This window comes from Diplotaxodon limnothrissa, linkage group LG3 (genome assembly GCF_057381915.1).
Source record: "Diplotaxodon limnothrissa isolate DT_005_m linkage group LG3, D_limnothrissa_male_GT1.1, whole genome shotgun sequence".
NCBI lineage: Eukaryota > Metazoa > Chordata > Actinopteri > Cichliformes > Cichlidae > Diplotaxodon > Diplotaxodon limnothrissa.
Window position 1 is genome coordinate 14,314,437 of NC_140598.1, and position 15,670 is coordinate 14,330,106.

Here is a 15,670-nt window from a genome sequence, read left to right on the forward strand (position 1 = left end):
AAGGGGTGGGATTAAATAAGCTTATGCTTCTTCCTGCTCCTTTTTGAACATGGACGTTATTTGGAGTTGTGGTTGCTCGTTTTCCTTTTGTTTGCTTTGTTCATTTGTCTCTTTTAATTCTATTTTTTTTTTATACTTTTTCAACATGTTCAAAATAAAGATTCAATCAATCAATCAAAGGTGGAATGAAGAGTTGGAGAGTTTCACAGTGAATTATCCAGTGGAGGATTTTTCTTCTTCTTTGAAGGTTTGAAATGTGAACATTGTTCTGCTGCAGTCAATGGACTAAACCAGAGAAGAAGAAAACAGACTTTACCATGAAGATCCTCAGTGTGGATCAGTATAATATCAGCCTGATGTCTGCAGTTTAGTGTCAGCACAACTTTCACATCATATTCATCTCAGCACAACTAAAACATGCTGACTGACCTCAGAGTTTCAAGTCCACATCCTGGACTCTCCAGGAAACCACACAGATGCTTCACTCCTGAATCCTGCAGCTTGGTGTTGGCGCTCAGGTCCAGAAGTCTCAGATGGGAGGGGTTGGACTTCAGTGCTGCTGCCAGATAATCACAGCTGATCTCTGACAAACCACAGTCCATCAATCTGTATAAAGAATGAAAGATGTAAGTTTATTAGACAAAGTGTGAGCTTGAAATCATTCAGTGTTTCATCATCTGTTCAGAGCTGAAGAAGGTTCAGAATGTAGAAGTTTAGAAAATGGAAACTCCAAACAGCTGACAGAGTTCATACGCCTTTGTCAGGGTCAAATTCAAGCAAGACCATGTGAAAATTAAAACACATCATCCTAGGTGAACTTAAACACCTTTGTTCCCCTTTTGTTAAGACATAGAAAAGTACACCACACAAAAATACTGCAAAAGGAAACGGTCGCCTTATATACATAGTGTATAAACTCAAAATGCACATTTCACTTCAAATTAAGATTAAGGCTTTGAACAGATCACATAGTTCAGTTCAACATATAAGACTTTAAGAATGCACAAGCATCTACTTAAAATCTATTTAATTTATCATCCATGATATTATTTTGTACAATTCCAATGTATTTTGTTCATCTCCCTTAAATAAACAGGCAGTCTTAAAGTATGAAATATTCATATACAAACACATATAAATGTGTGTACTGTCTCAGTGGCTGATAGTACCCCACAGGCCTCAGTGTGAGCTTGAAGACATTTATAATGTTTAAGTAGTTTAATGTGCAGGTGCTGACGATAAACACATTTTGAATGAAAGCCGGGGAACTTTGGTAGCACAGAAACAAGTGGCTATTCTTTGTGACTATATGGATCACTCACAATACCATTATTTCACACAAAGGCACCAAATTAATACTCAAAAAAGCTGCAGCAATACACACAAATATAAACAGTACTTGGTGACAACTTTGCTTTTAGCCTTTAACCCTTCTTGACTACTTTTGATGTGGCCTCTATATTTTACCTTTAAAAACAGTTTCTGTTATTTTCTCATTTTGACCAACTGTATCAGCACAATTTATCTAAATTCAGACAAAATTTAAAATACACGTAGAAAGTGATATTTTGACTGTAAAAACCACACACATGTTTAACGAATCATCTTCATAACTTGAAATGCAAATAGAGATTGTACATTTTTAAAAATACGCACACGTTTTGCAAACAACAAAGTTATATGGTACTATTTACCAAAAAATGCAGCCAAGGCTCAGACGTTTTTCATATAATCATTTCAAACTATTTACAGAACAATCAGGTGTCAAACAATAGTTTGTGTCACTCTAACACATATGAGAACAGCACAGGGATAAACCTGCAGGTCTGACAGCAGGTGTGTCACTCAGCGTTTACACTGCAATCTGCCTTTGTTGGCTTTAAGGCAGCAACTGTGACGATCACTAGTAGAACTGACACACAAAACAAAACAACAGCTACACACTAAATACACAAGACAACAAACTAACTTGAGACCAAACACGGTAAACGTCACAAATCTCTCACGTATCAAAACTCTCTCTCTCTTTCGCTCACTCGCTCTCTCTTGCCGGTCACTCCTAAAACTTCCCCCTTTTGCTAAACAACCAAATGTCATGTTTCCATATCATTTTTGATTGGTCGACATGGTACATTTTCCCACCTATAGGGCTTTGGAGCGTGATGTCACGGGAGATGGGCCACGCCCCCTTCCGCCATGACAGTAGGCCAGCCAAAGGATACCATTTCAGCTATGGATCGTACGTGTTGTGTTGTCGGTTGCAACGTTAGATCACACGATCGTGAAGGCAAGAAGCTGGATAACGGGCTCTCTTTTCATCGTTTTCCATCCTGGAGGCAACGTGAGGGATCCCATGTATCCGATATTACTAAACAAAGACGTCAGGCTTGGATTGCAGCGGTGAGACGAGCGGATATCGAGTTCTCTGCAATCCCCAGCTTTTTGTTGGTTTGCTCACGGCATTTTCTTTCCGGTGAGTTCTAAATTAATTCATATCACTCTTGAAAGGCTTTTAGTGTTATTTTCAATGTGCTGAGGTCATAGATAATGAGATAAAACATGCTAATGTGTGATGCTGCAGTACCACATCATGTCGACTGAGTAGCTTATGATTTGGCATTATTGCAGGCAAACCAGCATATGAAATGGATGTAACAAATCCAGACTGGGCACCAACACTGCACATGGGGCATGACGACATACCTGTATCAGACTCGGACCGGCACTCAAGGCGTACGCAACGGAAGCGAAAAAGAGCACCCATCGGAGGTAAACAACCCCCCCCCCTCTAAAAACATACTAAATTGCTATCACTGTACACTAATCCGCACATAACTTCCAGATGAATCACACACCTGTCATTGGAATATTGGTGTACATTTACCTTATGTCTAATTTTATCTTACAGGCTTTCGTTATGCAGCTGCAGAGTCTGAAGGTGTGCCCCGTGCAGAAGTGATTGATGAAGATCTGACAGAAGACCAACAGCAAAATCACAATGTCATGGAGGCAGTGGACAGCAGTTGTGTTGGACAAGTGGAGGTTGAGGTACCAGCTGCAAATGTGGATATACTGAAGAAATGTAAACCTTTTAAAATGATGACAGATTACAAACTCTCAGCTGTGTCTGTAATCAAACCTCTGTAACTTTGCTTCACTTCAGCAGCATCAGCTCATGTTCACATGTTGATTCATGGTTTGCTTCAGTTTTTGATGGACTGCAGAATATTTTGAAGGTTATCTGCTATAAAAAGCCAGAACAGGAAAATCTGCTTCATGTGTTTCTGTTTGATCCTCAGTGACTTTGACACAAAGGCCTCTGCTGTGATGATCACACCTCTGATCAAGTCTCACAGTGTCAGCTTTGTTTTTATACATATGGATATGTGCTGATAAATGATCAGAGTTATAATATTTCCCACTGTCTGCTGTGTGCCGTGACCTTTGACCTGCTAAAGACAGTCAGCTGTGGATTATTCATTGTTGTGTCTGATACTTAGAACTGTGAGGAAGAACACTACACAGTTAATCAGGGTCCCCTCTCTCTGAATCAGGAAAGGTGGGCAGGCCGCGTGTGGGCCGCGGGCCATACGTTGAGTCTCACTGTTTGAAATGTGAACATTGTTCTGCTGCAGTCAATGGACTAAACCAGAGAAGAAGAAAACAGACTTTACCATGAAGATCCTCAGTGTGGATCAGTATAATATCAGCCTGATGTCTGCAGTTTAGTGTCAGCACAACTTTCACATCATATTCATCTCAGCACAACTAAAACATGCTGACTGACCTCAGAGTTTCAAGTCCACATCCTGGACTCTCCAGGAAACCACACAGATGCTTCACTCCTGAATCCTGCAGCTTGTTGTTCCTGCTCAGGTCCAGCTCTCTCAGATGGGAGGGGTTGGACTTCAGTGCTGCTGCCAGATAATCACAGCTGATCTCTGACAAACCACAGTCCATCAATCTGTATAAAGAATGAAAGATGTAAGTTTATTAGACAAAGTGTGAGCTTGAAATCATTCAGTGTTTCATCATCTGTTCAGAGCTGAAGAAGGTTCAGAATGTAGAAGTTTAGAAAATGGAAACTCCAAACAGCTGAAGCCAACAGGAAGCAGCTTCAAACAAACACAACAAGAGAAAAAACTCTGAATGTTTCACATTAAAGTCGTACATTTATCATAAAAACAGGACAAAGACTTGAAAAAGTCGTGTTTTTCCTTCCAGGAACCACAAGGCTTCACTTTTAAAGGTGAAGTGTGAAAGAAATGGACATATTTGAAGTCCAACACCTTTTTCCAGTCACATTATTAAAGCAGACAAACTACAAGCTCATTTTCATTCCAACAAGTCATCTTCTGACCTGGACTAACAACACTGGTCTCTATGTGCAGCTGGCTGTGAGACCAGTGCTCAGGGAGCGTCTACAAAGTGCAACACTGAAAGAACATCGCACACTAGCTTTGTCCCAAAACGTCGGCTGCATCCTTCGGAGGACCCGGTATTCGCGGTCTACGTGGGCCGGGTCCTTCAAAGACCGAAAAGGCTGGAAGTGCGAGGCTGTGAAATGGGACGGTCTCGCCTTCAGATTTGCGTCACCGCTGTCTTTGTGGAGTTTAATAAACTCGGCCGTCTGCTCCTTGCTATCTAAAATATAACAGGACACTGGCGTAAATTCTCGACCGTCTCACACTTCTGTTTAATCAGTTTCCTGTTTAACGTTTATTCAGCTGTGTGAAAATCCCGGAGGAACTTTGATCTCAGCCAAACCGATTTACTCCAGAACAAATAAAACACAGAAAAAAGGCAAACAATTACATTTTTAAGTTATCCGAGTGACTTATATATCGTGTTTCACCTGAGTAGCGAAAGAGCGGGGTCTGAAAACGATGAAGCCGGGCGTCCGCTGCTCTCGCCGGCTGGAGTGACCATTGAACCCCCCGGCTTGCTAGCGAGCGGGTGGGTAACAGACGTCTCCGAAAACGTCGGCACACTTTTGCAAATATGCGATGTCTTGATAAACCAAGCAGATATTTGAAGTTTACACAGCTACTTTCTCGCCTGAAAATATGTTAAAAGTTTATTTTGTGACCCAGAAAGATTAATAAGAGTAATTTGAAAACTTAGTAGCTGCCGCCATTGTTGGCAGCTGAAATTTGGCTGGGCCGCGCTATGAATTCTGGGATATGGTGGGCCACGAAGGACACACCCGACGAATCCTTGCAAATTCGGGGAAATGAAGGACGCATTTGTCGGGCACATTTGAAGGAGTCGACAAATACGGACAGCCTTCATTGCCTGGCTGTGATGTAATCGGCCTTCAAATGCAGCCTCTGGAGGATGCAGCCGACGTTTTGGGACACAGCTACTAATTTGCTTCCATCATCCAACCTGAAGAGGAAACAGAGACGCCTCCCCTTCAAAGTAAAAGCTGCTCCTTTTGGACACAGTATCAAAGAAAGTCTACAGTATAACATAGAAAAGACAGAACAAAGTTTTGGTTGTTTTTAAATTGTGCAGAAATGAAACTACACTAAGCTCAATTATGTGACAGACATTTCATCCCATGTCAGTTTGGCCTCATCCTGGGCCGGATTATCCAGCACACACTCTGACCACAGGTCCAGGGGCCATGCACAGCTGGGCTCCATCCAAGAGACAGGAAACAAACCAACACAATAATAAAAAGCACCATGTGATCTTCTTACATCTTCAAGACAAACATAGGAAAAACATGAGCATATTTGTTTCCTGATAAAATGATGTGACAGGTAGAACAGAGTAAAGTGGTGGTGTTACAGCCTTTCTCCCCTCTGCTGCCGAGGCTGTTAGTCTCTCCCAAACTCAGCTACAGGACTTCCAAATGAATGAAACCAGCAGAAGTGGCTTTACAAATGAAAGAGGAAGAGGAGAAGAAGAGGAGAGGGAGGCCACCCTGACCATCACTCCAGCTGAAAACATCACACTTCCATTAAAGTTGGTGAGGAAATGTTGAGCAGCATGAGCTGCTGGCTAATCTGGAGGCTGTAGCAGCAGCTCACAGTCACAGTGGATTTCCACTCATGAAAAAGCTCTGGCTGCTTCATTTCTCATCTCATATCAGAGACTTTAAAGCTTCACTGAAGCTGTACTGTGATGCTTCCATATCCCAGTGAGGCCTCCATAATGATTTCAGCTGTTCTGTACACACACTGTGTGCCCTGTATGGCTCAAAGTCTCTGCAGCCTGTTTTTATCTGCTATCATCAGATCTTCATCATCCTCATTCACATCCCTCACACACTCTACAGCCTCATCAGCACTGACTTCATCTTCACTGACTGATGGAGCACAACATGAACCTGTGGAGGCTGAAACACTGTCCTGTCAAACATCTCCCCGTCACCACTCCACTTCTGTCAGCCTTTAAATGAACCCTGCTCAAGTCTGTCACTTCTGTTTGGAGCCAAAAGGAAAAACTGTTGTTCAGTCGTTTGGAAAGACAACATTTCTGAAAGCACTCAAACTTCTTCACATTTGTCTTCAGACACATCCTGAACATTTAGGAACTAAAGAAAGTTTCAAACATCAATCAAAGACATGAAATATAGAAAAACTACAACAGCCGCAGTCAGTGAACTCACCTCAGAGTCTCCAGTCGACAGTTTGGACTCTCCAGTCCAGCACACAGAAGCTTCATCCCTGAATCCTGCAGGTTGTAGTTGTTACTCATGTCCAGCTCTGTCAGATGGGAGGGGTTGGACTTCAGAGCTGAGGCCACAACTTCACAGTGAGACTCTGAGAGTCGACACCGAGTCAGTCTGTGATGATAGAAAATATAAAATGTGTTATTATAAAAGCAGAAAATCTGCATTATAAACACAGACTGAATGTATATGAAGACAAAACAGAGTGAGGTCATAATCTGATGAATCTGCTCTTCACATCTGTGCTTCAGCTCCTCTTACTGTGTTTGACATGACACAACGATTGAGTCTCTCTCAGACCTGCAGACTTTTAATGAGAATCTTTGTTTGGCTTTAATCTGCAGATGAAGGAGGAAGATGGTGTCACATTTAGGCTTCCATAATGTCCACAGTCTGTCACTGAGATCTGATCCAGAGTCAGAGTGAAGACACACATTTGGACTGTTTCCTGTTTTGACTCCAGAACATTTTGAATGAGTTCAGCTCAGTGAAGAGTTCCAGCTGGAAAGATGATCTCTGTTTGCTACCTGCTGTCAGGTACGACTGTTCACGTCCACACGCAGGAAAAACCTGCTGACTGTTACCAAACGGAGCAGAAATCTCATCACTGGACAATAATGATGAATGAACTCAGAGCTGCTGATATCAGATCTGATTTCAGGGGAACTAAACACAGAAATGATTGGCTCATTTTAGCTTTCTGAGCCATTATCTGCTGGTGTGTCGCTAGTTGGCAGAAAATGATTTGTATTCCTGTTCAGGGCTTCAGTGTTTATGAGTCCAGATCCAGGTGACAGCAAGTCAAAATGATGTTACCCGTCTGTGTCCAGCAGCAGCCTGTATTCACTTTGAATATTGTTATAACCTGACATGGATCAGTTTGTCTTTGATTGGTTTGTAAATGTCACTGTTTCCATTGGACCTGAGTGACGTACAAAGACAGAGAGGGAGAGAAAGGAGAGAGAGGATGGAGACAGCAAAGAGAGAGCAAACACAAACAGGTGAGAGTGGACAGGTGACCAAGGTCAGCAACCAATCAGAGAGCTTCTGTTTGACCCACAGTCACTGATGATGACTGCACATAACCAAGCAGTGTGTTACTCTGATATCAAATATGGATCCTGCTCTTATAATAATGATCATCAGATGATGTTATTGTGTTATTTTGTAGCTGAATACGATGTTTGTGTGATTATCAGTGAAAGAAGCAGTGAGGAGGATGGAGAGAGAGAGAGGACAGAGGGTGAAGTTAGAAACACTAAAAGGATTTTTCATGGATTTCATGGATGATTTGAGTGATTTCCAGCAGGACACTTAAACATGTCAGTGGACGTCCTAAAGAACATATTCACTGATATGAAACGTGTCATTGAACAGGATTAATATCAGTGGAAACATGGTGGAAACAGCTGTGACTGCATGGATGTGACACACTTCAAATCTGTTCTCCACTCTTGGATTTGGGATCCATGGAGCTGCTGCTGAGTCTGTACAATAAAGGAATGGTGTGGAAGGTTGCAGCGTACGGACACAAACACTTTGTGCTTACAATCTGATTTTATTTTCAACATTAAACTACCAACCTACACTGATCAATGATGTTAATGATCACATCTGGACTCACCCAGCCTTTCTGCAGTTCCTCACAGCTGGAATCAGTCTCTGTCGTCCCTGCTTTGATGTTTTGTACTTCAGCAGGTCCAACTCATCCAGAACCTCCTCTGACATCTGCAGCATGAAGGCCAGAGCTGAGCACTGGATCTCAGAGAGTTCCTTCTCTGATCTGTTCTCTGACTTCAGGAACTCTTGGATCTCCTGAAATAATGAGAGGTGGTTCATCTCCATCAGACAGTGGAAGATGTTGATGCTTCTGTCAGGAGAGATTCCATAACTGTTCATCTCCTTCAGGTTGTTGATGACTCTCTGGATGGTTTCTGGACTGATCTCTGTCTGACCCAGCAGACCTACTAAGAGTCTCTGGTTGGACTCCAGACAGAGGCCATGAAGGAAGCGAACAAACAGGTCCAGGTGGCCATTTTTACTCTGGAGGGATTTATACATGACTCTCCTCAGAAATACATCAAGTGATTGGAGATGTTTGTTATCAAAAAGACTGAAAATCATCTTGGTGAAAGATTCTGATTTTAGAAACATCTTCAGCACCTCTGTCTTCCTGCTGGTGTGACAGTGGAACATGTAGACAGCAGCCAGAAACTCCTGAATGCTCAGATGAACAAAGCAGTAGACTGGTTTCTGGAAGATCACACACTCTCTTTTGAAGATCTCTGTACAAACTCCTGAGTACACCGAGGCCTCTGTCACATCCAGACCACACTGCTCCAGGTCTTCTTGGTAGAACATGATGTTTCCTTTCTCCAGATGTTCAAACGCCAGCCTCCCCAGCTTCAGAAGAACTTCCCTGTCAGCCTCCGTCAGCTCCTGTGGACTCGTCTCACGTCCCTCATGGTACTTGTTCTTCTTCCTCTTTGTCTGAACCAGCAGGAAGTGTGAGTACATGTCAGTCAGGGTCTTGGGCAGCTCTCCTCTCTGCTCTGTAGTCAACATGTGCTCCAGAACTGTAGCAGTGATCCAGCAGAAGACTGGGATACTACACATGATGTGGAGGTTCCTGGATGTCTTCATGTGGGAGATGATTCTGCTGGACAGCTCTTCATCACTGAATCTCCTCCTGAAGTACTCCTCCTTCTGGGCGTCAGTGAAGCCTCGTACTTCTGTTAGCCTGTCAACACATGTAGGAGGGATCTGATTGGCTGCTGCGGGTCGGGAAGTTATCCAGACGAGAGCCGAGGGAAGCAGATTCCCCTGGATGAGGTTTGTCAGCAGCTGGCTGACTGATGACTTCTGTGTGACATCAGACAGCAGCTTCCTGTTGGTGAAATCCAATGAAAGTCTGCTTTCATCCAGGCCGTCAAAGATGAACAAAAGCTGAGAGACAGCCAGCTTCTCTGCTGTGACCTTCTGTAATGTTGGATGGAAAACATGGAGCAGCTCCAGAAGACTGTACTGCTCATCTCTGATCAGGTTCAGCTCCCTGAATGAAAGCAGAACCACCACACTGACATGTTGGTTCTCCAAGCCCTCTGCCCAGTCCAGAGTGAACTTCTGCACTGAGAAGGTTTTTCCAACACCAGCCACGCCGTTGGTCAGAACCACTCTGATGGGTCTCTGTTGGTCAGGTAAGGCTTTAAAGATGTCCTGGCACCTGATTGGAGCGTCATGGAGGGCGTCCATCTTGGAAGCTGTCTCCAGCTGCCTCACCTCATGTTGGGTATGAACCTCTTCACTCTGTCCCTCTGTGATGTAGAGCTCAGTGTAGATGGTGTTGAGGAGGGTTCTACTTCCTGTTTCATCACTTCCTTCAGTCACACGTTCACATCTCCTCCTCAGACTGATCTTATGTTCATCTAAAACCTCCTGCAGACCAACATCTGCTGAAAGAAAGAAAAACAATGAGACTAAAGAGAAAGAAAACTCTTCAATGTCTGAACAACACAAGAAGTCCAGTTTTCAGAAATGAGTCCATCAGCAGACAGATGTTCAGTCTTACTTTGTACACAGCTGCTCTGACTGGCTGTCTGCAGTCCAGCTCTGCTTCTGGATCTTTCTCCACACTGTGCAGAAGCTCTGATGGTGACACAGAAAAGTCACAGTGGAGATACTTCTGTCCACCTTTGATTAGACTCATTATAAAAAGGAAAACAAAGTTTGAACACAGTCATGTTTCCTGTTCACTGACTTACATTTATTCCATGGACACTCACTCTAACCTGAACCACAGCTACAACCCAACATTGTTGAGGCCTCATCTCCTCCTTTCCTGACTGTAGAGGTTAAATATGCAACAACCAACAAATAAAAGAATTTGGTTCATTTCCAAGAAATTCACACGGTGACCAAGTAAAGTAACCGTAGTAAAGGAGACAACATCCCGTTGATGGTGGGATTATTTGAAAGATTTGCTTTAGTCACGTCACCAAATGCAGTTGAACCACCCGTGGATCCATGTTTGACCATTCTACCACTCTGAGCTCTGCTTTTGAATCATTTTATTATTATCATCATTCATTTATTCATTCTTTGGAGGGGGGCTATTTCCTAATGCCGCCCTAATAAGCTGATGTTCAAGGGGAAATATAACAGAAACTCTTTCAGTGTTATTCATTAATAAATTAACAGATAAACTGTGAAGAAGAAAAAACTGAGATTTAAAGGAGAGAGTGAGAAACTTGATCATCCATCCTCATAATACATGTTTATCAGTATCTGCTGTGACCATACTGCAGTAATAACTACAAGTCTACATTTCTGTGACTGTTGATCAATCACAGCAGGAATCTGAGCTCATCTCTGCACACAGAGCAGCTTCAGCTCTGGGATAAACTGCTCGCTTCACGTCCTTCTCAGCTCACAGACACTCATCCTGATATTTTCCTTTAACATTTGATGGTATAATTCATCTGAGTTTACACTTTATCTGCATAAATACAGAAAAACAGACCCAAACACCAGAAACCATCAGTTTCACCATGTAGAATATATTGTTGTTTCCTTGCTTTTAATTCAGAGAAAAACTCTGATTTTGATTTTCTCTGTTCTCTTTGCCACAGCCCATCCCAGCAGCAGCTGAAGCAGCTGACTGTCACAACACTGAATAACACTTTAGGAGGAACGTCTTGATGCATTCTTAATCATCCAGGAAAGTAAATCTCCAAAAGTTGATTCTGTTCATCTGGACGTAGAGTAAATGTGTACCAGCTGGACTTTTGTCAAAGCTGGGATAACCACATTTACCAGCCGCTGCTTAAGCAAAAACCTGTAGTGATCCCGTACGTGTCAGGAGTATCGGAGCAGTTGAGACAGATTTTTTCTAAACACCGGGTCTCTGTGGCTTTTAAACCCCAAAACACGCTGCGCCAAAAACTGGTCCACCCCAAGGATCAGAGTAACAGAGTAACATAGTGTACGCTGCTAAGTGCAGGAGGATTGCCAGGATTTATATATCGGGGAAACCAAACAACCTCTGGCTACAACACAGAAGAGCCACCTCGTCAGGCCAGGACTCTGCAGTCTATTTACACCTGCAGGCCAGTGGACACTCTTTCAATGATGAGGATGTAAAATCCTGGACAGGGAGGAACGCTGGTTTGAGGGCGGAGTCAAGGAGGCCATTTACGTGAAAAGGGAAAGACCATCTCTGAATGGAGGAGGGGGCCTAAGGGTACATCTGTCACCATCTTACATGCTGTGATTGCAGCCATTCCCCAACTCTCTGTGAATGGGACTCATGACCATTGATCAGTGGTTGTTGATCAATGGTCATGAGTCCCATTCACAGATTCACACACAAATTTGCATAATTAAGATTAAGGAACTGACCTCCCAGCCCATTGTTCCTTCAGTGGGCTGGTTTCAGTTATTATTCAAATGTCCTGTTTATAAGATTGGAAACCTGCAGTCAGCTGAGACTGAAGGAGTCACCTGGATGATGACGAAACGTTTCTCCCACAAAACGCTACGTCCAGATGAACAGAATCAACTTTTGGAGAAAGTTGAATCAGTATTTCAGCTTTAAGAGGGTATTTTAACACAAACATCAGTCCTTCTACTTAAGTATGTTTGAAACTTTGTTTAATCATCATTTTTAATGATCAAATATAATTATGTTTGTTATTTGTGGATTTTAAATGTCCTTGACAGAGACAGATGATGATCATTATCCTGCACTGTGGTCTCAGGTTTGGTCGAGCTAGCACAAAGAATGGCTATGTTGAACTTCCTCCTGGGATCTACACTAAGAAGTGAGTCCAACATTAGCAGGGTCTCTTTCCTTTATCTGGATTCACTTTAGCATTCACAGTCACGTGAAGCTTGTTATTAACTCGATAAGTCAACCCAGGGTTTCAGCTGAGCGCTCACATGAAACATGGCAGCATCTGATCAATCATATTCATGGAGACGTGTATCAGCAACAGAGCAGCTGAGTTTGCAGAAGGACGTCAAACTAAACCACAGGAACAATATGAGGAGATTACACACATAATAAAATACTAGCAGTAACACAGCTGCTGCAGACAAATCAGTCGTGTGATCGTGTGTGAGAGGAGAAGGACTGTAAAGGAGTTTGGTGTTAAAAGCTCTGTATGAATGTGGGAGACTTTGAAGGGCTTTAAAAAGGCCAATATAAAATAAAAGGCAGCAAAACTGCTGAGTGTGAAAGTCACCAGACTTATCAGAGCTCTGTGATTAAGACCTGTAAGAACACCTGTTTGTACTTGTTGGCATTATATCAAACACACACGTATATTAAGCCTTTGTTTGAACTCTGGTTGAATTTGTTACTTTCAGACTGTGAAACATCACAGAGGCTGCAGCTGCAGATCTTTTATTCACCTGGAAATTTACTTTAAATGTTAGATGGAAAATGTGTTGCTCAGTTTAACCAAAGTAAGAACAAGAATCCATAAACATTCATAAAGACAAACATCTCCCAGAACATTGAGCTGCTGAAGTGTCACTGAAGGGACAAACTATTTGTCCTCCTCCATCCAGCAACACCTGAAAGACCTGAGTGGAAGCTCCTCCCTACACTGTGTTTGAAGCAAAGCACAAAGGAGACACCTGCTGGAGCAGCTGGAGTCCTACAGACACTCAGCCTCTTCACTACACAAACACCTCCTACAACATCCACTCTTTCCACTCTGACTGCTGTGTTTGTGGAAACACTCCAACACACACCGCTTCACATACCAACATAGAAATGTGTGTGAAAAAGAGCTGAGCTGATATTAAACATGAGGATTTATTCAGAAATACAGAGTCAGGAACAACATCTAGACACAGATTACCTCTCAGCAGCAGAAGAACAGCCTTTAAAGTCTATATAAAAATCCTTCGAGTCGTTGCTCTTTATCGAAACACAGCTGGGTTCAGGTCCAGGAGATTCTGGCCTCTTATTGATCCTAAAAGAAAAACAATAAATGTCACAGCTTCATGAGACAGGAAGGAAAAACTGGAAATATTAAATTAAAGACATGATGAACAATCTCATAAAAATAATGTACTTACTCTTTGTCACATAACAGTCTTTTGTTAAAGTTTACAACAGCATCCTTCGAGTCGTTGCTCTTTAAGGAAACACAGCTGGGTTCAGGTCCAGGCTCTGGATTAGTTTCAGGGTTATGTCCAGCTGAGCCTGGTACGCCCCACAGCTCTGGGCTTTAAAACAACACACACAGAGGTATGAGTGTGAATAATGATGGAGCAGTGATGTGAGTGCTGAGCTGTGACATGGAGAAGAGTCATGGACAGTTAGAGATGGTCATCTCACCTCTGAGCTTTGGTCTGGCTCTCATGTTCCCCACACAGAGTGCTTTTAGAGGGAGGGACTCCCTCCTCTCTGTCCTCACACTGATCCATGCTGCTCAGTTCACATCAGCTCACACACACTTTCTACCTTCACCTGCAGAGGAAACACAAATCATTCATGTGCACATCAACTGAGAGCTGCAGAGGTCGTGTCTGATGTGTTGGACTAACATCCATCTGAGACGCAGCTTTCATCAGTTCACTACAAAAAGTGTCACAGAGCCCAGTTCAGCCTCCAAATCCTCCATTACTGTAGTCCTACAAAGCAGCAGGTCAAACATGGCTGCAGAGAGCAGCTTTATGTCAGTAACCATGTCCAGGACCGAGCTGACTGCTTACAGAGTTCATACTCTAACTGCTAGCTGCTCTGCTAGCTAAGCTAACTCAGTAACAGTGACTCTGACAGCAGTTACTGTGGAACAGCGGCCGAGCTCAGGACACATTCAGTGTGTTTAGTCTGAGTCCTGGACTCTGATTCAATGGATTCAATCCAGCTCAGAGTTTCATGTGTTCATCAGAATAAAATACATGTACTAATATAACAGAAGTAATGCTCTGAATGCAGGACTGTAATGGAGGATAAATAAGGTTTTTACAGCCTGAAAGAAACATTCAGTTCATGTATTTGTAGACAGTGAAGCAGTTTTTAATACTGCAGCTGTTTCCTTCACCTGTGTGTGTGTGAGCCACACCTTCATGTGCTGCTGTAGAAATATGTGGTCTGACTGCTCAGACTGAGTCTAGGAGGAAAGTTCACACGCTGGAGAAAGTTTTGTTCCTAACTTTGTTAGAGTTCGGCTCCAAAGACAAAGAAGACGGAGCTCACAGTCTGTAGATGGTCCTCAGTGTGTGTGTGAAGCCAAGAAAGCACACAGGAGTGTGTTTATGTCAGCAAATCAGTGTGTGTGAAGAGTCTGAGGGAGTGTGTGAATGAGACTCAACACTGAACAGTCCAAGAAAAGCGTCTGGACTTCTTTAAGTTTAACTTAAAGAAGTCCAGACGCTTTTCTTTTTGTCTCCATAATGTCTCCATAATGCTGCAATGTTATCTGCCCCAGAAACACTGTGCAGAAGCTCTGATGGTGACACAGAAAAGTCACAGTGGAGATACTTCTGTCCACCTTTGATTAGACTCATTATAAAAAGGAAAACAAAGTTTGAACACAGTCATGTTTCCTGTTCACTGACTTACATTTATTCCATGGACACTCACTCTAACCTGAAGCACAGCTACAACCCAACATTGTTGAGGCCTCATCTCCTCCTTTCCTGACTGTAGAGGTTAAATATGCAACAACCAACAAATAAAAGAATTTGGTTCATTTCAAAGAAACTCACACGGTGACCAAGTAAAGTAACCGTAGTAAAGGAGACAACATCCCGTTGATGGTGGGATTATTTGAAAGATTTGCTTTGGTCACGTCACCAAATGCAGTTGAACCACCCGTGGATCCATGTTTGACCATTCTACCACTCTGAGCTCTGCTTTTGAATCATTTTATTATTATCATCATTCATTTATTCATTCTTTGGAGGGGGGCTATTTCCTAATGCCGCCCTAATAAGCTGATGTTCAAGGGGAAATATAACAGAAACTCTTTC

General features: G+C 42.8%; 1 protein-coding gene across 2 annotated transcripts in view; it reads right to left on the reverse strand.

The window, feature by feature from the left end:
* Positions 1-410: 410 nt before the first annotated feature.
* The window catches only part of LOC146634628 (protein NLRC3-like), a 223,074-nt gene continuing 207,814 nt past the window's right edge, over positions 411-15,670 (reverse strand). The window contains exons 2-9 of one of the 2 annotated variants that reach the window (XM_085378026.1): positions 14,031-14,162; positions 13,769-13,918; positions 13,549-13,662; positions 10,251-10,327; positions 8,307-10,134; positions 6,620-6,796; positions 3,788-3,964; positions 411-606 (exon numbers count right to left, since the gene is read on the reverse strand). In XM_085378026.1, coding sequence (XP_085234152.1) covers positions 411-606; positions 3,788-3,964; positions 6,620-6,796; positions 8,307-10,134; positions 10,251-10,327; positions 13,549-13,662; positions 13,769-13,918; positions 14,031-14,119 — 2,808 coding nt within the window. In that variant the 5' untranslated portion in view covers positions 14,120-14,162. Of the gene's footprint in view, positions 607-3,787; positions 3,965-6,619; positions 6,797-7,540; positions 7,605-8,306; positions 10,135-10,250; positions 10,328-13,548; positions 13,663-13,768; positions 13,919-14,030; positions 14,163-15,670 lie in introns of those variants that run through there. The other variant, XM_085378035.1, reaches the window with a different exon arrangement.